The following is a 23035-nucleotide window of genomic DNA, read 5'->3' as shown; positions in this document are numbered from 1 at the left end:
AATACAAAATAATACAAGGTGGTGAAATTTTGTAAATGTGAGGGGTAAGTTTGATGTAACTACTAGATGGCTTCTGAACTGTAATTTACAACCTGTAATACTGATTGACACTTGGATTACTTGTGTTAGCATTGCACATAGGAACCTTAATTGTTTCATGTATTCAACTGGTTCATTTTATCGTTACTTCAGATTGTAATAACATACAATGAAATCAAGTTCTAGCCAAACACCATAAATTACAAAAACTAAGCCCATCTGTAAATGCCCAATTCCATAAACCAATCTCAAAATCTGTTCAGCTAGCCCCCTTCCTTAAAACCAAAGTAACAAAAAAGTCTTTACCCATGGGAGAAAAAGGCCTCGTTCTGAAGTGTCTTCATGGGAGTGTGTTCCACAGCCTTGTTGCAACCCCTGAAAAGACCCATCTCATGTTATTACCCTATTGTGCAAGTTACCAGTAGGAGCATACAGGCTAAGGTCAATCAGATGCTAAGGCCAACATTTTTTATTTCTCTAATGCACAATAAATGTAGTGGTGGTGGATGGTGCCAGAATTCAGCATATCCTATCTCTGCAGGCCATACATACTATTCATGAGCACCCCACCCCTTGGAAGTTTACATAGTATTTCAGGGAGTTCCTGAGGTCAGTGCAGGAGTAACATTCCAGATATCAAGAATGCACACAACTATGCTGCTCTTTATATTTCAGAACAGAATTTTAAGGATCCCACAAGACCACGTCCCTCCCTTTCACCCCTAAATAAAAGCCACATGTTTTGTGTTTCTTAAATGAGTATAGTGAGTTAACACACATTGTAGGTAGCTGTATTTGTTCATTTTTGGGGGGTGGGTCTCAAATGATAAAATGACAAGATAATACTTTTGTGATTTTTATTTGGTTCTAATAAAAGAAGACTAGATATTTTGCAAATTTAAAACAAAAATGGGATGGGATGTTCGTTGGCAAGAAGAAAAGCTCCATGGGACTGGTAGACTGGGTGTACCATGGTAGGTTCACAGTGTTATGCTGAGCTGAATTACACCATCTTCGCCCTTTGCCTTCAGTGAACATAGGTCACCAAAGTTGCTAGGCTGGCATTCTTTCAACTACCCCAGGCCAGGCAGCTTGTTGCAACCCCTGACCTAGCCACAGTAATCCATAAAACAGTCACATCCAGGATAGACTATTGTAACTCGCTCTATGCAGGCCTACCCTTGGGACTAACCTGAAGGCCTACCCTTGGGACTAACCTGAAGGCTCCAACTGATCCAGAATGTGGCCTCATGGGTCCTTACTGGTTCTCCTCAAATGTACCATTCAACCCATGCTGCACGAGCTGCATTGGCTTCCGGTGGAGCACCAGATCAGATTCAAGGTGCTGATTTTGACCTTTAAGGGCCTGAGAGGTCAGGGACCCACATACTTTCAGGACTGCCTCTCCTGGTATGCCCCCCTTTAGCTCTTCACTCCAAAAATAAGAACTTACTGGTGGTCCCCAGCCTGAGAGAGATCTGGTTGTCTTCAAGCAGGAATTTTTTGGCCCTGGCCCTACCTGGTGGAACTCTCTGCCCGATAACATCCATGCCCTGCTGGATTTCCTTCCTTTCTGCAGGGCATGTATGGCATTTGATTGAGGCAGCAGCAGTACATAGAGCTGTCTGGAGCTCTCACACGCTGCTCACTATACTCCTGGGGGACACAGAAGAAATTATGTTTGCCATCTGTAATATAAGGAATATTTTTGCTATTTTGTTTTTAATTTAAGATATTCTATTTTATTATATCATTAGCTGTACTGAGCCCTGCTCCAGGGAAAACCAGCCGATAAACCTAAATAAATAAATAAATAAGTGTAACTCTTCTTAGGATGGTGCTGTTAATGAGGAGAGAGGCTGTGGACCAGTGGAAGAGCATCTGCTTTGTACGCAGAAAATCCCAGGTTCAATTCCCAGCATCTCCAATTCAAAGGGCTCAGGTGGGAGGTACTATGAAAGACCTTTACCTGAGACCCCTGAAAGCTGTTGCCAGTCTTTGCATGTGTTGACCCAATGATCTGATTCAATATAAGGCAGCGCCATACATTCAATTAACGCAGGTAATGCTTGGCGCAAAAATAGTCCAAGATAGCACCAAAGAGAGGGTTGCCAGGCTTGAGGAGGGAGAGCTTCATATGATTATCCAGAAGAGATATCACACACACACATATATACACATCACATGCAACTGTCTAGGGATCCCCCCCATTTCCATGATAAAGACCATAGAGTTTGGGGAATTCCTAGACTCTAGAGCATTGCAAATACTGTGACATCTGTTATTGGTGATCTCCAAGCCACTCCCCCACCACTACATTTTTTTTCTCCTGCTGCTCCACTTGTTGAGCATAGGGAATGGAGGGAGGAGTCAGGAGCATAGGGACTGGAGGGAGGAGACCTCAAGCCGGCTACCTGAACACCCAGCTTCTGCCAGGGATTGAACTCAGATCGTGAGCAGAGCTTAGGACTGCAGTATTGCAGCTTTAACACTCTGTGCCATGGGGCTCTTTCTTACCTAATAAAAGCATTCCCTTATTCTAAATGTCTAAGCTATAAAGGCCTGTTGCATGCTTATGATATTCATGAACAAGTGAGGGTTCTGAATACCTTAAAGGTTAGCAGTTCGTTCTTTTGTTTCCTTTACTCTTTTTTTCTACATCTTTCTGTATTAACATATCATGCTATTAATCCATTTAAAAATACAACAAAAATATGTATCGCTTTTAAAACCAATTTACAGAGTGTGTTGTGGCACCCACACAGAGATTTAGAAATGACAGTGAATACTTTCTTACTAGGTGTTAAACTATCATCAGCTGTTTAAACCAAAGAGGCATCTTAAATTTATTTGAACATAACACTGAACTGAGAGGTCAGGAGTTGGATGCAGTGAATTCTGCAAGAAAAATATATCATGAAAGGGATACTCTTAAGGAAGAGGAAGACAGCTCTACAAGCTGAAATTTAAATACCAGGACTTTTTTGTAGCAGGAACTCCTTTGCATATTAGGCCACACCCCCCCTGATGTAGCCAATCCTCCTGGATCTTACAGTAGGCCCTGTAACAAGAGTCCTGTAAGCTCTGAAGGATTGGCTACATCAGTGGGTGTGGCCTAATATGCAAAGAAGTTCCTGCTACAAAAAAAGCCCTGGTATTTAAATTTCAGCTTGTAGAGCTGTCTTCCTCTTTCTTAAGAGTATCCGTTTCATGATATATTTTTCTTGCAGAATTCACTGCATCCAACTCCTGACCTCTCAGTTCAGTGTTATGTTAAAATAAATTTAAGATGCCTCTTTGGTTTAAATAGCTGATGATATTTTAACACCTAGTAAGAAAGTATTCACAGTCATTTCTAAATCTCTGAGTGGGTGCCAGTTCTCACCTAAGATAAGGTAGTAGCGTCAGCTATTCCTTTTGTGTTACTTCATACTGAGTATGGGGAATACTCTAAAGAGTACATAGATCCAAACAGGCAGCCATGTTGGTCTGAAGCAATTGAACAAAGCAAGAGTCAAGTTGTACCTTTAAGACCAACCAATTTTTATGTAGAACATAAGCTTTCGTGTGCTCTTAAGCACACTTCATCAGACGGTGAATCCAGCACAGTGAGCAAAGCCATACATAGCTGAGCAGAGCGATATATAGCTGGTAGGACACCATGAGCATGGACACCAGTACCAGAGCTTGCAATAAACCCAAGTGCCAACTTTGCTGCCACATAAACCCAGACAACACAATCACTGGGCCTAACAACATTAACTATACCATCTCAGGCTCATTCACTTGTTCATCTTCTGATATTATCTATGCCTTAGAAAGCTTGAGAATCATGGAGTAAAAGGACAGGTCCTCTTGTGGATCAAAAACTGGCTGAGTAATAGGAAGCAGAGAGTGAATATAAATGGGCAGTCTTCGCAGTGGAGGACGGTAAGCAGTGGGGTGCCGCAGGGCTCGGTACTGGGTCCCATGCTCTTTAACTTGTTCATAAATGATTTAGAGTTGGGAGTGAGCAGTGAAGTGGCCAAGTTTGCGGATGACACTAAATTGTTCAGGGTGGTGAGAACCAGAGAGGATTGTGAGGAACTCCAAAGGGATCTGTTGAGGCTGGGTGAGTGGGCGTCAACGTGGCAGATGCGGTTCAATGTGGCCAAGTGCAAAGTAATGCACATTGGGGCTAAGAATCCCAGCTACAAATACAAGTTGATGGGGTGTGAACTGGCAGAGACTGATCAAGAGAGAGATCTTGGGGTCATGATAGATAACTCACTGAAAGTGTCAAGACAGTGTGCGTTTGCAATAAAAAAGGCCAATGCCATGCTGGGAATTATTAGGAAGGGAATTGAAAACAAATCAGCCAGTATCATAATGCCCCTGTATAAATCGATGGTGCGGTCTCATTTGGAGTACTGTGTGCAGTTCTGGTCGCCGCACCTCAAAAAGGATATTATAGCTTTAGAGAAGGTGCAGAGAAGGGCAACTAGAATGATTAAAGGGCTGGAGCACTTTCCCTATGAAGAAAGGTTGAAACGCTTGGGACTCTTTAGCTTGGAGAAACGTCGACTGCGGGGTGACATGATAGAGGTTTACAAGATAATGCATGGAATGGAGAAAGTAGAGAAAGAAGTACTTTTCTCCCTTTCTCACAATACAAGAACTCGTGGGCATTCGATGAAATTGCTGAGCAGACAGGTTAAGACGGATAAAAGGAAGTACTTCTTCACCCAAAGGGTGATTAACATGTGGAATTCACTGCCACAGGAGGTGGTGGCGGCCACAAGTATAGCCACCTTCAAGATGGGTTTAGATAAAAATATGGAGCACAGGTCCATCAGTGGCTATTAGCCACAGTGTATGTGTGTATATAACATTTTTTGCCACTGTGTGACACAGAGTGTTGGACTTGATGGGCCGTTGGCCTGATCCAACATGGCTTCTCTTATGTTCTTATGTTCTTATGCCATTAAATGCCAACAATGCCCTTCAGTTCTCCTTACAGGGCATACAGGACAAACCCTCTGCCAAAAGATAAATGGACACAAATCTGACAGTAGGAATCACAGAACTGAGAAATCTGTGGGAGAACACTTTAACCTTCCAAAGCATTAAGTGGATGACCGCAAGGTAGCTGTTTTACTGCAAAGGAACTTCAAGAAAAGAATGGAGAGAGAAATTGCTGAATTACAAATTATTATGAAACTTGGAACAAACACCTCCCCAGGACTGAACAGGGATATTGTTTTTTTTTTATCTCATTATAGATGCTAAACCCACTCTCAGTGAGTATAGCTATACAACCACAGTATTCCAATGTGTTTCTCTTTTAGAATTGTGTATAATTTTTTGTATTGACATACTCAAAATAGGGATATTGGCTGTATATCTCATTGGCTATTCTTTACCCATTTTCACTATATTTTATTGTATTCCTTTTTCCTATGGCAAACTAGAATTATGTTCACATGTCAAAAAGTAAATTAGGTGGACAAGAACATCACTATCCAATGTATTTCTCTTTTAGCTGTAGTTACACACTCAAACAGGGACTTTGGCTGCTTATCCCATTACATATATTGAACCCATCTCCCATTGTCATTGACAGACAATCTCACATTTTGGCATACTACTGTTTTGTTGCTTTTGCATGCTCATGCTACTCAGATCAAAGGTTTGCTCAATTTGTTAATTTTGCTATTCTGTCATTGTACCATTTTACATTCTAAACCACTTCCTACCAGATAATTTTACTGCACTGTCATTGGTTCTTAAATGTTGCATTCTGGGCCACTGCCTACCAGCTTTGTATGGCTCTGCTCAGCTACATATGGCTTTGCTCACTGTGCTGGATTACTCGTCTTATGAAGTGTGCTTAAGAGCACACGAAAGCTTACATTCTAAATAAAAATTGGTTGGTCTTAAAGGTGCAACTTGACTCCTGCTTTATTCATCTGAAGAGTACAAACATTGAAGTTTATTCAACTGCAAATATTTACCTGGTTACATAATACAGCTGGCTTTTCCCCAAATGCCACAAGGCGGCTGACTAGTAATTTGGTCCCTCAAATAGTTGCTTTGCACAAGAGGGATGAGGTGATTCATTTCATGTGTGTGTTTTGGGTTCGGTATGAATCCCATGGACTCTGGTAGCTTTTCAAGGCTGGGGTGTTGGGTTTCCTTGTTACCTTACATCAGCACAAAGGATATGTAAATACTGTCAATGTATCTGAAGGAGGTGGCGGCTGAGTGCACAGGTGTTTAGAGGACTGATTGATGAACAAGGACCTTTCTCCAGGAGAGGTGAAAGCTTTTGAAAGGGCTCCCTAAACCTTGTAAAGGTTATGTTAGCCCGCAGCCTTTTGAAACTTTAACCTTCTCTGTGAATATGCTGTGCACCTGGGAAGTTCCAAACAGACATTTGTTTGCTAGTCCTTTATGAACATCTCACTATAAGAAAGCTTTGATGTTTTCAAAAGACATTTGGTCTCCTTTTTTTTTTTAGTGCTAAAATGTGTGCAAATCCAGCACGAGTCATTATTGCATATAACAGTTAACTTGTTTGTTGTAGACCACTGGTCACAGTTATACTTTATACTATATGTTCTGTATCTATTTTTTTTGAATAAAATATATGAAGTCACATATTAGTAATGAGTTAACTGTCTCACAGCGGAACAAAGTTAGAGTCCAATGGCACCTTAAAGACCAACAAAGTTTTATTCAGGGTGTGAGCATTAGTGTGCATGCACCCTTTTCAGATTGAATGGAATGAGATTTAACCATTCCATACATATAAGGCAGAGGTTGAACAGCAAATTGGTATGCAAGCATACAATATAATGAAATGTTTTACCAGATGCAAACAAGAATAACAAGCTATGTTTATAAAGTTATCATTGTTTAGATTCAATTATGGAAGAAAACGGGCAAATAAATGTGTCAGATGTGTTAATTATGGAGCACTAAGGTTAATTATCTCACCCTGATGTCATGCTCCATCCCTCTCCTCTCAAGTGTGGAGGTAACTGATGGTATCTTTTCCCTTGTGATGGGGTGATTTGTTGTGCTGCGTTATGTCTCGTCTGACACCAGACCTAAGAAATGAATTCGAATATACCATTCTGATTCAGTCCATTACAATCTCTATTCTGCTATGTCAAATAAGAAATGCACTAAAATAAAGAGGATGTGTAGCCGTTCTTGGTGAGAATAGAGATGTAAGGACTTAATGAATTTAGCATATGTAGTGAGATAAAAAAAACCCCCAATATCCCTGTTGAGTCCTGGAGAGGGGTTAGTTCCAAATGTTGTAATAATTTATAATTCAGCAGTTTCCCTTTCCATTCCATTCTTGAAGTTCCTTTGTAATAAAACAGCTACTTTGAGGTCACACTATGAATGTCTGAAGAGTTCTCCTGTGATTCGTGATGTCAGATCTGTGTCCATTTATCCTTTGGCATAGGGTTTGACCCATTTGTCCTATGTAGAGAATCAAAGGGCATTGTTGCCACTTACTGGCATATGCAATACTAGAAGATGAGCAAGTGAATGAGTTTGAAATGGTGTAGTTGATGTTGTTTGGTCCAGTGATTGTATTGTCTGGGTGTATGTATTTGGGTTTATTGCAAGCTCTGGTACCAATGTCCATGTTCAAAAGAGATGTTGCCTTATTGTGGGTGAGTTGTTTGAGACTCAGGGGGGGTTGTCTGTGTGCAAGAAAAGGTTTGCCCCCATACTTGTGAAAGAGACCTGTCATTGTCTAGTAGATATTGTAAATTATTGATGATGTGTTCAACTGTTTTGAGTTGAAAGTTGTATGTAACTACTAGTTGTGTTCTATTTTACTTTGATCCAGAAAAGTATTCTCCATTCACTACTGTTGCTTTCCTAGTTTTTCCTTCCCATAATCATTTTTGGAATGAGCCCGATAGAGGAGGGTGGGATATAAGTATAATAACTAAATTATTCTGTGGAGATAAGAGAAATAGAAGAGCCCCAGATTCTCTTGAGACACTGTCGTACATGGTTAATATTGCCCCTCAGGTCTATCAGCACATCTAAAGAAAGCTGAAGGATTGTGCCTTCTGGCTTAATTAGTGTGTTAACTGCCCCCAAGTCTTTCCTTTGGCAAAAACAGAGCATAAAATATTACTCTGAGCCTGTCTGAGAGAACAAAGTTTCCCTCTCTGTTCTGTTCAAATCTAGGATATGCTAGGCAGAGGGAAACGGATTCAGCAGATACAGATTATTTCACAGAGCAGCTGGCCTTTGACTCAGTGCGATTTCTTGCATGCCTATAGTTTGCATAAACATCAAAGTAATGTAGCCCGTAGAATGGTTTTAGCTGGGTAGTGCTTAAACTGATGGTTTTATGGGTTTAGAAGGGGCATCGCTCTATTACTGACTGACCCACCCTCCAGTAAATGTGTACTGCATAAGTTTGCATGAGCTATTGAGTTTAAAAAGTTTAGATCCAATCCAAAACAAACTTTACATTACAATGAGATTTTATTGTCCTATGCTTTGAGGGCCAATACAATGTTCAGGTCATAAATTTCTGGCTTGAGAAATCCCCTTTGCAAATCTGAACTTTAAGTACCAATTTAAGAATACCTTTCTTAATAAGAATACTCAGGTAAGCTGTATGTGCTAGTTCCTTAGGCCTGGATCCTGTCAACATGTTCTCTACATGCCAGAGTTTTTCTGCCATGGAATGCAGTTCCTCTTGCACAAATACTTTTGTTTGTGAAAGACTCATGGAAACCATTGACCTTGTAGAAATAAAACAAGGGGAAACAATTTTCACAGCAGAGACTAGTGTGCATGGAATTCTTTCTAGGATGGATGGATGTGCATATTGGTTTGGGTTTTGTTAAATATCTCCATTTTCATTCTGATATTTTGACTGATCTATCGCAACATTATATCACAGTACTGCATATTTCTAATTTTTAATATGTGATAGATACAGCCTTCACTGTATTTACTTAAATGTTAAAAAAATTATCCAATCCAAACATTGGAGAAGGGCAGCATGTGATGCAGGCCTCTTTGTAACTATACCAGCCACTTTTGATTGCAAGTAGGAAGAATGTGTCAAAATCTACCAGGCTCTACAAAATTCACAGGTCAGTAAGAACACTTCCAGAAGTATGATACTTGTTTCCCTCGTGAACTCCAGGACTAGGTCTAATCTGCTCCTTGGGTGGGTTGGATATAGGCTAAACTGACCATTTCCCCTAGTTTCCTTGTTCCATTACAGATTCCCTCATGATGTTCCTTAGGTACCTTTGTTCCTCAGAACACATTTTGTGGAGATCAACAGACTGCTCTGGGAAGAGAGAGGCGAGACAGTTCATTTTGCTGAAATTTTAGTCTGGATCGAACCCCTTGCCTTCAGCCTTTAACATACACTGTAAATGTGACATGCTTGTTTTCAATTCCTGGCATAAGGATGTCTAAATTAAAACAATACACATCTGTGCTGGATTTTTATCCTATATCTATATGGCACGTGGTTATAGCATATCTGTAGGGAATCTCTAAGTAGGCAAACTGCGTGAGAAAAAGGAAGTTCTCTTAGAGGAGGGAGGGTTTTTTTGATTATTTGAATAGAAAAAGTAGTTGTCAGGCCAAGTTTGATTGTTAAGATGCTGTGGCATCCATGCAAATGAGACTTAAACAGCTGCAAAGCTGCTAGTCTACGTCTCTCTCATCTGACATTTTAAAAAGATCTCTGTTAAGATCACTTCCTTGGTCTAGGTAATCTTTAATTAAAACAAAAACTACTTCATAATCTGTCAGCATTTATGTTACAGGCTACATTTTTAAAAGTGTTTTCCATGGCCATAAAAGTTCTCTCTTAATGAAAATGTAACACACCAAAAATTCTGTTGTAGTATTGAAACACAGTACACTGATGTTGGATCCAATTGTTGGTTGCCACTTAAGTGATGAATCTGCCAAGGAAGGAAGGACACACCTAGTTTGATCTTTATTCTTATGGCATAAAAGTTTTATGCTTTCTCTATGAGGAGGTGATTGTTGGACTTCTAACATTAGTTGATCCTTTAAAAATGAAAAAAAAAACCACACCCAAACCTTAATTTCTATCCAATGTTTGGTTGCTGTCTCCCCCAATTATCCTTGTTTGTTTCTCTGCATCAAAGACACCATGCAAATACATAAAATATAAGCTAATATAATATCCTGCCCTAATGGATGTCTTTTAGTCTCTTCTTGGCAGCCCTCCCTATAATTTCTTTCCTGAACTTGAGCAATGAAGTCATAATCATTGGTACCCAGAAGGACAATTGTCTAACTTGAATTACCCACATACGTTGCATTAAAGTACAGTAGAAGTAATTAGGAAATGCCTTCTTCTCTAGACTACATAAATGGCTTACGTTTCAGAAGTAGCAAATTATAACCTCTTTAGGATACATTTTAGGGAGTCTGTATAGATGAGTCTCTGGGCTATCTTTGCATTTGTTTGAGTAGGGTTTGTTTATATTTGGGGAATCCATCCACATGTATTTATACACCTATTACATTCATATGTCCAGGGGTAATATCAGATGACATGAACATCATATATCTATACTTCTATAAAATACAAATTTTAGGCTCCTGAAGCATAAGGTTTTAAAACTTCTCCAGACTCTGTTTGTATGAAGGTCATGCAGGGAAGGGAGGTCACTTGATTTTGATGATCAAAAATAGGCTTTCTGCTTTATTAATTTTTTTTAAAGAGCAAATAAATGTATTTCTAAAGGACACAGCTTTCCCCCCCATTGAAAAGCTAAATCAGAGCTTTGATTAGCAAAACTTGTGGATAGGTTGATGGTTTAAAATACCTTTTCCTTCTCCATAGAGCCCTGGTGCAAATTGAGGTTTCACAAGGCTGTGATTAACATTTTATAAACATGGATATTCTTGGTTCCTTTAGCAAATATGGGCTCTATAGGCAAGAAGTGCCACATCTCCACCTCTCCCCTCCTGCTGTGCTTCATTGTTTTAAATGTTTTTTCTTCCTGTTATGTTACTGGAGGTAAGACGTGGACGAATAGCGGGAGGCGGGTGGCAGAGTTGAATTGTACTTGGACACACACACTTGATGGCCAGTTTGATGTAGTGATTAAGTATGCGGACTCTAATCTGGGAGAACCGGGTTCGATTCCCCACTCCTTCACATGCTCCTGCTGAGTGACCTTAGGTCAGTCACAGTTCTTGAAAGAGCTATTCACTCAAGAGCAGTTCTCTCAGAGCTCTCTCAGCCACACCTACCTTGCAGGGTGTCTGTTCTGGGGAAAGGAAGAGAAAGGAGATTGTAAGGTGCTCTGAGATTACAAGTAGGGTATAAACTCAATCTCCTCCTCCTTTGTGTTTTGCAAATAATTGTTCTACCACCGCTCACCCTATGAATAAGTAGACAAACATATAACTATGTATTCCATCCTACCAGTTCTTGCCTTTTCTGACTGGCCCTTGTGTATGCAGAGATGTAGCTTGAGTTGCTTCATTTTTTTTTCTGCAATATTGAGAATTCCCTTTTTTAACTCCTCAAATCCCCACAACCACCATGGCATTTTGCTGGGTGAACTTCTCTGATTGCCTGGTTTGTTCTGGGTTGAATCTCCCCCCCCCCTTTGGTTCGTTTTCAGTCTTTTCAAACATTCATTGGGTTTTTTCCCACTTATCATAGAACATGGGGGAATCTGAAATAAGTGATGACTCTCAGACTGTGTTTCTCAGACATTGTGCCATCAGGCTTCAAACACTACATTCATTGCAAAATTCAGTTAAGTGATTTGTCCAAATACTTGAGTGTTCTGAATTTTCAACATTTAACAGAAGTTTTCTAGCATCAATTTCTAAATGTGGCATTTGTTCAGTAATCTAGCAATACCCTATTCCCAAATATTTCTGCTCTGGAAACTGAATAAGATTTCTAGCAGCTTGGAACTGACTAGAACAAAATTCTTCTATAGAGTGAATAAAGTACTGAAGAGTTTTATTTTTGAAGCCTTTGAAACATCCTTTCATCCTTTAATGTAGGATAATCTATGAATTATGTAGTATGCTTACTACTGCTTTTCTTATGGGAACTGCTGGTTAAATAACTGTTTCTCTCCTATTCAGAACGGATGGCTATTGTTTTGCTATGATAGAAGATGAGGACTCTGGAGGGCAGACTCTTACCTCAGGCTGTCTAGGGTTAGAGGGCTCCGACTTCCAGTGTCGGGTAAGAATGTTTTCTGAACTTAATCTGGCCTTTGTGTGTTTTTATTTCACTGGAGTGTAATCAGGAAGGGTGGCATACTGCTTTCCTCTTACTTACTGAAAGCTTCTGCCACATGTAAGGTAACTAGCTCATGGGGTCATGCTTTGAAGATATTTGTAGTCTTTATCTGGTAGCCAATCAACACAAACCAGCAAACCATCTGTATAGTTGTTGTATTTGAAAAACAATGGGCTAAAACAATTGATGACATGAGTGTTAAAACTGTAGGATATGCTAGGAGTAATTCATACTTATGAAGCCATCGTAATCTTAGTGCATAACAATATCGGTGAAAAGTTAATTATGTAAAGAAGGACTCCAACAGCTGAGGACCTTAAATCCAGGGGTCGCTTTGTAGAAAAATAGGTGGTGGAGCTCATCCAGGAATTGTTATGCAGCTGCACCTACTATTCAGTGGACAAGGTGGGGAGGAGGAGGGGGAACCCTCAGAAAAGTTCAGGAGCTGAGCTCCTGCTGAATCTGCCTGCTTAAATTTCTCTCTCTAAAAAGAAGTATCTTGAATTGATTGATTGATCATCATATTTAGTATTGTGAATTTTAGAGTATGGGTTGTGCCCAGCCAGTGTTTTTGCTCAATGTTGGCCAATTTTCCTCCTTATGAAAGCTCATGTCCCACATAGTTTTTTTATCAATGTGCAATCTTGATAAACCAGAACTTTCGTTGGGGGTCCTAGGAGGCCCCATCCTCCACCCTCCGTTTTTTAACTGGTGAAAAAGCTGGTTGGTTTTTTTGTATTGATTTATTGAAAACACTTACTAGCCACCTTTCATCCTTGCAGTATGATTGGATCCATCTCTGTGACACTTATCCATAACAGCTCACACAGTTGCCACTTTCAGAAAGGTTTTTTTTACCATTTTGAGAAAAAAAATTGTTTTATTGCTCTTTGTTAGCTTATTTGGTATATTTTCAGCTCACCCCTTTTTAGGACAAAATTGCTTATAAATCATATCTGTTGCAGGACACTCCAGTGTCTCACCCACGAAGATTAATTGAATGCTGCACGGATCAAGATTTCTGTAACAAAGATCTTCACCCTACTCTGCCACCCCTAAAAAATCAAGGTAACAAAAGGGACAGTCTTGGTTTCCAATTTGCATGTGTTTTCTATTTGTAAAAAACAACCAAAAGACAAGAAAACCACTCTGTGCATCTTTTGCTTATTCCAGTGAATCATATCTAAGAAGGCCATTTTCTTTTGGATAGTTTCCAAATTGAGAGAAAATGACATTGTCCATATCTTCAAAACACATACTTAAAAAGAAAAAATCAGTGAGCTGATTGGCTAGTGGGTTAAATCAGAGTTGCAATGAATATTCTAGGCTCAGTAATTGGAAATCTAGCAAATTCAGAAGAGGTGGATTATTTTCCTCAGGGAAAAAAATGAGAATGTCCCCTTTTTATTTTTGAGATCCACTTGGATACCGCTATTTGTCTTTAGCACCGCTTCCCCCTCTTTGACTGCTGGCTCTTCATTCTCCCTAGACCAGTCCCATAAGTACTCTGTGCAGTCAATGGTGTTATGTCACAAAGCTAGCTAGTCAAATTGGCCTGTTCCAGGGATGTCACTGATAGAAAGTGTAGCCAACAGAATTATTTTTAATGGGCAATTTTGTAAGGATGGCTGGAAAATTGCTAAATGGGAAAGCGTTTTTTTGGCACTGTGGAAAATGAGTAGTTTGGCCTATCTGTGGGCAAACTGAGGCCTGTTATCTTCCAAACAGCTTTCAGGCGACAGCCCTAATCCAGAAATAAAGAATGAATGTTTCATTCTTGCCCCTTTTGACTCCATGCCAAACTGCCTTCTGCTTTTGCCATTGTAAAAAAACTGAGTAGACTTTGCTTCTGATCCAGGAGCCTTATGACCGGGGTCACATCTCAGGGGAAACTGGGTTCTAGGAAGGTCTTCCAGTTGCAGGTCAGAGGTGGCTGAACTACAAATTAACCCAAGGACAGAGGTGATGTCAGGAAAAGCAAGGATATTGTTCTCTGAAGTGTTTCTCCATGCCTAGAGTATGCTAGGGATGGAAAAGGGTCGTTTTCTAAATATGAAAGGAATGAAGAGGGTTGTGTCTGCACAAACATATCAGAACAAGAAGCTGAAAGCTTAGCCAGACTGGAGAGAAGTGGATGGGAGGCATTAAAGTTGTCAAAGAAGAAGAGAAAAATGCAACAGCAGTTCAGATACATTCACAGTCCTGAATAGTCTCCTTGCTCAACAAGTAAAATGAACTCTGATGAGAACAAGAAGCCCCTCTGCAGGGCTGGACCGTCTACTTATTAAGGAAGCAAGGAAAAATAATCAGATCCCAGTATAGCATTGTCATTTGAAACAATAAAAAATTATTACTGAAAATCCCAATGAAAAGGCAGACTGCAGCAGATGAGAGGCAGAATCTGTCTTTACTGATTAAACTCCCTTATAAGCAGAAGTGTTGGTGCCACCATGTCTGGCTTCCCGCTTGTATATGTGATTATTGAATGAGCTGGGTAGCAATGGTTGGAGAAAGGGCAGAGTTTGATGTGTGTGCAACCCACAGATGCCAGGTTATTCATGCAGTAGGCCTGAATATTAGAACTGAGGAAAGGGCGGGGAGGAGAGAGAAGAGGGTATGCATGATGATGTGCGTACATTTTTAACTGAAGCTTGTTTGGAACTCTAAAGAAGATGAAGAACTTGGATGGAAAGTCTCATCCCTTTGAAATGCTGACTTCAAATAGGGAAAAAAACCCCAACATTTTCACTTCCCCAAAGCTGTGTGCATTTTAGTGAAGGCTATTTTCTTCAGCATTTTTATGGGCCTCCCAAACCTTAATTTTGCAGTATTAATCCAATGAACGGTGTTGCATTTTTGAATGAAATAATATCAGTGTGTAATGAAACTGCGCTTTAAAAAAGGACCACAAATTCATTCAGAAATATAGTTCTCTATAAGTGGCCTGTTACAGGAATTTTGTTGAAAATTCTTTCTTCCATTTGCCCATTACTGAAGGCAGTGATGGCCTCTATTCATGAGTCCATGACATTACACTACTGTTGCCCATTTTTAAAAGCTGGATATTTGCCTGCCAGTTGCTGCACAATGTCTTCATACGTAGGTCATGAATAATCCACCAAGTGTTTCTTTTCTGCTACTAATGATTCCAACAAAATTAAAGGGTTTGTGCTAAGACGTTTGGTCTGTTTCCATTTCCTTAACCTTGCTTAGCATGGATAGAAGCACAAGTGAAGGAGTAATAATAATGATGATGATGATGACAGGGGTGCAGTCTACAGAAGGCTTCAGAAATCAATAGGTCTTGAACCTGCTATAAAATGCTTGACGTCCATAGTTCTTGGGCATGCTTAACTCTGCCTCCATCAACCCCTGAGGAGATCACTCCAGTCACTGACATATCAGTGATGGGGATAATATATGAGACATTTCTCTGCTCCAGACAGAAACATAAACCATAGAAACTTAGAGCTGGAAGTGACTTCAAGGGTCATCTAGTCGAACCTCTTCACAATGCAGAAAATTCATTCCTACCCCCCCCCCCCCACTCCCCCAGTAATCCCTGGTCTATGCCAAGTGGAAGACAGAAAAAACCTCCAGGATCCACGGCCAATCTTGAGCTGGAGGAAAATTCCTTCCTGATCTTGAAGTGGCAATCAGCATTACCCTGGGCATGTAAGAAAGGGCCATGTGACTCATCTGCTGAGATAGATGGGAGCAGCAAAGAGCATAGCAGACCAGCTCTTGTTACTCCTTCATTCATTTCAGTGGGGCATGTGTAGGAGGGGTTTCTGGTAGATACTGTTAGGTTGGGGTTTTTTAGGTGGAAAATAACCATCACCTTGTAACCTCACGTGTTCCAAAAAATCATTTCTTGGGCTCTTCCACATGTTTTTATGATGCATACTTACTTCTGGGCTGAGAAGTACTGGTTTCTCACAGATAGCACTATTTTGGTGCCTAATTCATCTGTGTATACACAAGATGGCACTGGTTGGCCTGGCCTTAGAAGGTACATAAGGTCTGCCCTGGTTAATACTTAGTTGGGAGGCCACTAAAGAGACTAGGATTGCTGTGCAGAGACAGGCAATAGCAAACCACTTCGCTTCATCTCTTGGCCCTGAAAACCCTGTGGGGTCACCATAAATTGGCTGTGACTTGATCACACTTTCCACAGTACATGAGATTGGAACTGAACCTAACTGTAGCGGCACTTAGCATTTTGCCTTGTTTCAGAATTTTGTTTAAAAAAGAGGGAGGCCCCAAACTGAGCCTTATTGGCTAATACTGTGAAACCAGAGCTGTCTGGCTGAGCACAGATGAGAACAAAACAGTTGTCCCACTTTAAGCTGTCATTACCCTTTTGGAAGCACATAGTTGTAATACATTGCAGCCTATCGCCAGCTCCATTTACTGGAGATGTATCTTGCTAGCAAAAGTGTGTATCTGATTAATCACAGAGCAGAGCGTTTTTTGCCCATCTCCTTTGTCCCCCATAGCAGCCGCTTCCTTCGTAAGGATGAGTGTTCTCCCTGGTGGATTCTCAGATTCCCATCCCCTTGCTTGGAGTGATAGTTCAGGTACAAATCTGCTGCCCTTGTGAGAATACCACACAGTACTGTTTTCCCAACTGGGAACAGTGTGCCAGTGTCTTCTTTCAAAATGGAATTGAAAAAGCAACGGTGATGTCTCAGATGTTTACACCACTAATGCGCCCGTAGCAGGTAACGTTAGGTTACAATGTTGGACCTGATGCAATCAGGTGATACATTGTTCACTGTCCTCTCATGTGGGAAGCCGGTCGGGAGGAAATGTTGTTCAGTGGCCAAATAGCAGAGGAAATCAGACCTTGGAAATAAAGCTGCCGGGTGGAAAGCTTAGAGTCCCCACGGGACCTTTCTGTCGCATCGCTCTGGTAAACCTGAAATGCAATAGCTCTATTCTAGGAGGGATCAATAAGGCTAGAGTTCGCATAGCTTATGGGCCTGTACATCTTTTAGCTTAGAGCTGGGGCCTAAGACAGGCAGGCTCCAACCAATCCTCTTTATTTGAAACAGCTAGATTAGTGTGCAGGATGTGTTGCACATCACAGTTAACAAAAATGCAGGCTTGTGGTTCAAAAAAAGGTTGCTTTCGCACTCCATGAACTAAGAATCTGAAGAAAACTTTGCTCTCAAAAACCTGTACCCTCTCCTCCAGTTTATCTTCAAAACAGCCATGTGAAGTAGGTTAGGCAGAGTGTGTGTGACTGGCCCAAAGACACCAATTAGGATTCCATAGCAGAGTGGGGATTTGAATCTGGTTCTTCCAGATCCTAGACTGTCAATCTAACACCATGTTGGCTCTCTATGCCTCTCTAGGTATGAATTTATGCCTAGGTTATCTCCCCACTCTGTAAATAAATTAGAGGGTAGGGTATTCTCTGGAAGCCAGCAAAGTCAACGTGCATGAAGCATGAAATCTAGGCTGGTGCCTAGATTTGAGTTGAGGGGTATCACACACAGACAGTATAATAGAACTTTTGGCAAGGGTATTATTCTTCCATTTTCAACAGGGCATTGCTATGCAAAAGAAAGACCACCTAGCAAGCAATGAGCAAGGTGCCTTTGATCAGCCGTAGCTTCAAGACTAGGGTCTGTGTGCTGTCTTCTATGCCTTTCTAATCTCTAGAACTAATTGTTGCATTGCACTTTACATGGGGGCTTCCCTTGAAGATGGTTAGAAGACTTCAGCTGGGATGATAGTTGGCTTTTTAGTATTCAAGGAAGCACCATCACATACCCCCAATATTAGTGTTTGCTCTGGTTACCAGTTCTCTTCCGAGCTCAATAGAAGCTGCTGTTTTAACTTTCAAGACACTTCTTAGCTGGGAACCTGTATGCTTCCAAACAATGCTTTTCGCTCTCTGAATCTCCCCTTGAAATAAGGAGACAGTTTTCTGCTCAGAATTCTTTTGTGCTGTTACAGCAGTTCCAGCTTTACTGGGCAATGTGCCACTTGGATAAACCTTCTGGGAGAAATATAAGGCTGTCTTAGGGAAGTGTTTGGGATCTGAGCTTCAGTTAAAAATGCACTTTAAAATTGTATAATTTATTTACTTCATTCATACCCCCACTTTGCTCCCCAATGGGGGCCCCAAAGTGGCATACAACATGGTTCCCCTTTCCTCCATTTTATCCTCACAGCAAGAACCCTGTGAAGAATTGGGCTAGTAGGGTAGACTGCAGAGTGTGTGATTGGTTACCCAGCAAGCTTCCATGACAGAGTTGGTACTCAAACTTGGGTTTTGCTTTCACTGCATGCTTGTGGGTTTTTATTGTTGTCCTTTTACTGACAATTGTAAGCAGCTACATATAGATGGAGAAATAAGATAACAACTATTTGTAATAAATGAGATAAATACAGCCTCTGTCAACTTCTTAAAGCCCCCCTTTCCATTTTCATTTGAGATTTTGCAGAGGGAAATGTCCACCACAAGGTCTTGCTGATTTCAGTGACTGTCTGTAGCATACTTCTCCTCTTTATCATCCTGTTCTGCTACTTCAGGTAGGTTCTGTGAATTTGTGATTTTTCTATTGTCTGTCTCTTCCCACCATTGCATATTTGATCTTCAACCCTATGAGTAAATAAACTGTAAAGATAGCATATACCACAGAGTCTAGGGAGAGGGCTTTGGCACGATTACTCTGGTACCCACCCCCTAGCAAAATGTGCTGCTACCACAAAATCTCAGGCTGGTCATTGTTTCCCTTATCAGGATGGCCATGGTCGGGGCTAGTGTCAATATGCCTGAGCTGAGACATCTGCCAGGACTAAGTGCTTCTGTTGGGACCCACTGGTACCAATCGTGTGTGCTTCTACTGCTGCCCACCCACTTGCTTGTGGGCAGCCTGCCATCTGTGCTCCCAACTGTATGCAGCACCCAGCCTCAGGGGATGGGCATGTGGGTGGGGGAGGCATCAGGGAGTGCAGGTGGTGAGAGGGCTTGTGTGGGGATGGGGCACTGGCACCAGTTCATCTGCTGCTGGTACTTCTGATGGGCAATATCACCCTCATTGCGGAGAGGGTGGGATATAAGCTTAACGTAATAAATAATAAAATAAATAAATAAATCCTGGGTGGCTTAACAGGCATTTGCTGAAGAGTGCTGTTTGGAGGCGAATGGGTGGGGGCTGCTGATGCTGACACACAGCGGAAGAGAAGGAGGACTTCTTCAGGGGTTGGCAGCCAGTGAGCACTCTCTTTCCCTAGATGGGGAAGAGAGCTGCTGCCCCTGCAGGTGACAGCAGCAACACCTTGTCAGCTAGACTGAATTCAGTCCCTGGAGACTGGTTCTTGCCCCCTGCTGCTCCCTATGAAGGACTGGCTAGTGAACCAAATGTACTTTTGGCACCTACAGCAGACTGGTCCTTGGAAGTACAAAGACAGACCATCTTGAAACAAAACACAGGTTTGTACCAGTTCTTTTTGAACTTGAGTCCTGCCTTTAATAACCCCAAGGGGACCTCAAAAGCCATTTAATTTTTTGTGCAGTGTATTTCCATCTTTCCTATTTCCCATTCTCTCCTTTTGTCCTTTGTATCTTTTTTTACACGTTTTGTTTTCTTTGTACCCTTCTTCCCCTTTTCTCTCCTTCCCTGAAAAAAGGAGTTAAATAATCACAGTTATGGCACAGCAGAACTGATCCAATTTATTTCAGGTATATCCCAGTTTGGGTTCTCAGCCCTGCAGCTGAAGCATGTAGCATTTTAAAGTGATCGTTACAAGATAAGAGATGTATAACAAATACAACTGCTAACTTTCAGTTTCATGATTTATTTATTCAGATGACTATACCTGGTTTTTTTCCCCTGTAACCAAGAACCAAAGCAACTTAGAATATTGCTTGTTTGATCCTCAAATCTTCTGGGTGATATTAAGCTGGGAGAGAGCAATTGGCCCAAAGACACTCCGTGAGCTGCCATGGCACAAGTGGGGATTCGTTCCAGGTTTCCAGTCCAGCTCTCTAACCACTGTCCCAGGCTGGTTGTGGCATGATGGACTGAAATGGGAGTCAGCTTCTGCACATAGCTGTTAATTCCATTGCATATACACACCTAGTTGAAATTACTAGAACTGGAAACGAATTCACAGAATTGAAAGAAGTGCATTGTGATTTTCTCCCATGGAGAAAGATTTGAAACTTGAAGTTTGAAAAAGCATAATACAACACTATTAGCACAAGGTTTGAGGCCAGTGGCACCTTTTAAAGACCAACAAAGTTTTAAAGGTGTTTAAAGGTCTTAAAGGTGCCAGTGGAGTCAAACTTTGTTCCGCTGCTTCAGACCAACCTGGCTGCCCACCTGGATCTAGCAACACTACTAAGTAATTAAGTGGACACAGGTTGTAGGTTTTAGGTGTGCGTGTCTGTGACCACCCAGAGGTAGAGTTATGTGTATTTGTTTTCCCATAAAACTGTAGGTATAAAAGGCAAGAGAGCCGGCCTCGTTACAGCATTGGACTGGAGCAAGACGAGACTTATATTCCACCGGGAGAATCCTTGAAAGACCTCATTGAACAGTCTCAGAGCTCAGGAAGTGGATCTGGACTCCCTCTGCTGGTAAGAAAGGAGTACTTCTGATGTAATAAATACAAGCACCAAGTACAGCTTCCTGATAAATACAACAACATGAAAATGAAATAGTGTTGACCTCGTGTTGCCAGTGGAAGGTTGCTTTACTACAAGGTACCATGATAAACAAAATGTGACCCATAACCCAGTTCCTGGTTTCAAGTGGAACAGCTGGGGGGAACCCAGGGTAGCTAGATCTGCAGTTTGCAGTCCTTTTTTACAGGAAAAGTGGGGCAGATCTACTGGCCCGGTAATTTGCCTTAATTCTCAGCCCCTGAGGTTTTACTGTGTACTATAAGCTGCGAGTTAATGGAGGAAAACAGCCTAATTTCTTTCACTGGCCTTTGTCTCATCTCCCTCACATTTTGTCAAAGTCCACACATGCATAAAGGTGCTTTATACTAAATCAGATCATCGGTTCAAAAAGGTTTGTATTGTCTACTCAGACCAACTGCAGCTCTCCAGGGTCACAGGCAGAGGTCTTTCATAGCATCTACTGCCTGGCCTTTTTAACTGATGGTGGTGGGAATTGAACCTCGGACCTTCTGCTTGCAAAACAGAGGCTACAGCAACAAACAAGGTGTTAAGTCTCTGAAGTGTCACAAGATTTGCTTTGTTCTCTCTCTCGTTTTGTGGCACAAAGTGCTGGTGTCCTGAATGATACGTGCTGACACTCCCTTATAAATTCAGTGCCAGAGGCTTTCATATTTCCTAGCCTTAGAGAACCCAGTCTGCATTATTTTGGTTGCCAGGTAACTTTTGCTGTGGAATTCCTGTGCACTGCAAAGGATTCTGGGTGTCATTCTAGAGTGTCTTCTCAGCTTCTGCAGGGACTGGCTACATCTCTTTGTCATAGCTGTGCACTACAGGAAAAGACAGTATGTTTTAGCAGCTCCTTAATACACTCCTGCAGCTCCACACTGAGGACAAGTTCGGTCATTACAGGGTAAGCCATCTTCCAGCTGGCTTCTCGAGTCACTCTCTCTATAAAATGAACTAGATTTGAATCCAGTAGCATCTTGGTTACCTACAAGATTTTGGGGGTATAAGATTTTTATAGTTGGAGTTCCATTTGTCAGATGAGGTACTACTGGACAAATCTAGCTCTTCTACTGCGGACCAACATGGCTGAAAGTCTTTGCGAGAAGTGTCAGATCATCAGATGAACCTCAAGAAATATAGCTGTGAATGAGGTATTGCTTGACATCTCAAAGATATTCCATGAAATATTTAACAGGAAAAATTCAGCTACCTTTTCAGTCTAATAGTTACGTAGTCTGAAATCAGTGGATAGAGTTGCATAGTGAGCTGGTGGTGGATTTAGGGGTGGGGGTGTACAAAGTTATGCTTAGAGACAGGCCTTTTTTGTAGCAAGAGCTCATTTGCATATTAGGCCACACACCCCTGATGTAGCCAATCCTCCAAGATCTTACAGGGCTCTTAATATAGGGTCAACTGTAAACTCCAGGAGGATTGGCTACACCAGGGGTTTGTGACCTAATATGCAAAGGAGTTTCTGCTACAAAAAACGCCCTGCTCAGAGAAGATCCACTGTGATTAGTATGGCATATAACTATGTGTAGGAAAGGCCTCACAAAACTGCTTATCTCAGTTTCGATGCTGCATTAGTTTGCCAAGGACATTTGCTTTGGAACTTGAGGCACTCAGAACTGTTCAACGCAGGTGGTGTTTAATGTGAATGCCTGGTTTTGCACGTGACAGGTACAAAGGACTATCGCAAAGCAGATTCAGATGGTGAAGCAGATTGGCAAAGGTCGTTATGGAGAAGTCTGGATGGGGAAGTGGCGTGGGGAAAAGGTGGCTGTCAAAGTGTTCTTTACCACGGAGGAAGCCAGTTGGTTTCGAGAGACAGAGATCTACCAAACTGTCCTGATGAGACATGAAAACATTTTGGGTGAGTATCATTTATTAATGAAAGTTCCTTATCACTGTTTTCCTTTACCCACACACATGGGTGATGCAAGAAGAATTTTTGTACTCTGTTAACTTATGTAATAAAGAAAACAAACAATGAAACTATTAGTTTCAATCTACTATATACTACAATTTACTATATACTAAAAAAC

At 41.3% G+C, this 23035-nt stretch overlaps 1 protein-coding gene across 3 annotated transcripts in view; it reads left to right on the top strand.

Moving 5' to 3' along the window:
* The window catches only part of BMPR1B (bone morphogenetic protein receptor type 1B), a 232440-nt gene that overhangs the window by 189560 nt on the left and 19845 nt on the right, over nucleotides 1-23035 (top strand). For all 3 annotated transcript variants that reach the window (XR_009555817.1, XM_060247045.1, XM_060247046.1), the window contains 5 exons: nucleotides 12178-12280; nucleotides 13303-13405; nucleotides 18787-18883; nucleotides 20798-20936; nucleotides 22671-22863. Coding sequence is in view for 2 of the 3 variants with exons in the window: in XM_060247045.1 (XP_060103028.1) it covers nucleotides 12178-12280; nucleotides 13303-13405; nucleotides 18787-18883; nucleotides 20798-20936; nucleotides 22671-22863 (635 nt within the window). In the remaining variant the exon portion in view is untranslated. The remainder of the gene's footprint in view (nucleotides 1-12177; nucleotides 12281-13302; nucleotides 13406-18786; nucleotides 18884-20797; nucleotides 20937-22670; nucleotides 22864-23035) is intronic.

Source organism: Heteronotia binoei, chromosome 9, assembly GCF_032191835.1.
Source record: "Heteronotia binoei isolate CCM8104 ecotype False Entrance Well chromosome 9, APGP_CSIRO_Hbin_v1, whole genome shotgun sequence".
Lineage (NCBI taxonomy): Eukaryota > Metazoa > Chordata > Lepidosauria > Squamata > Gekkonidae > Heteronotia > Heteronotia binoei.
The sequence above is the reverse complement of the archived record's forward strand: the minus strand, read 5'-3'. Positions and strand labels throughout refer to the sequence as shown.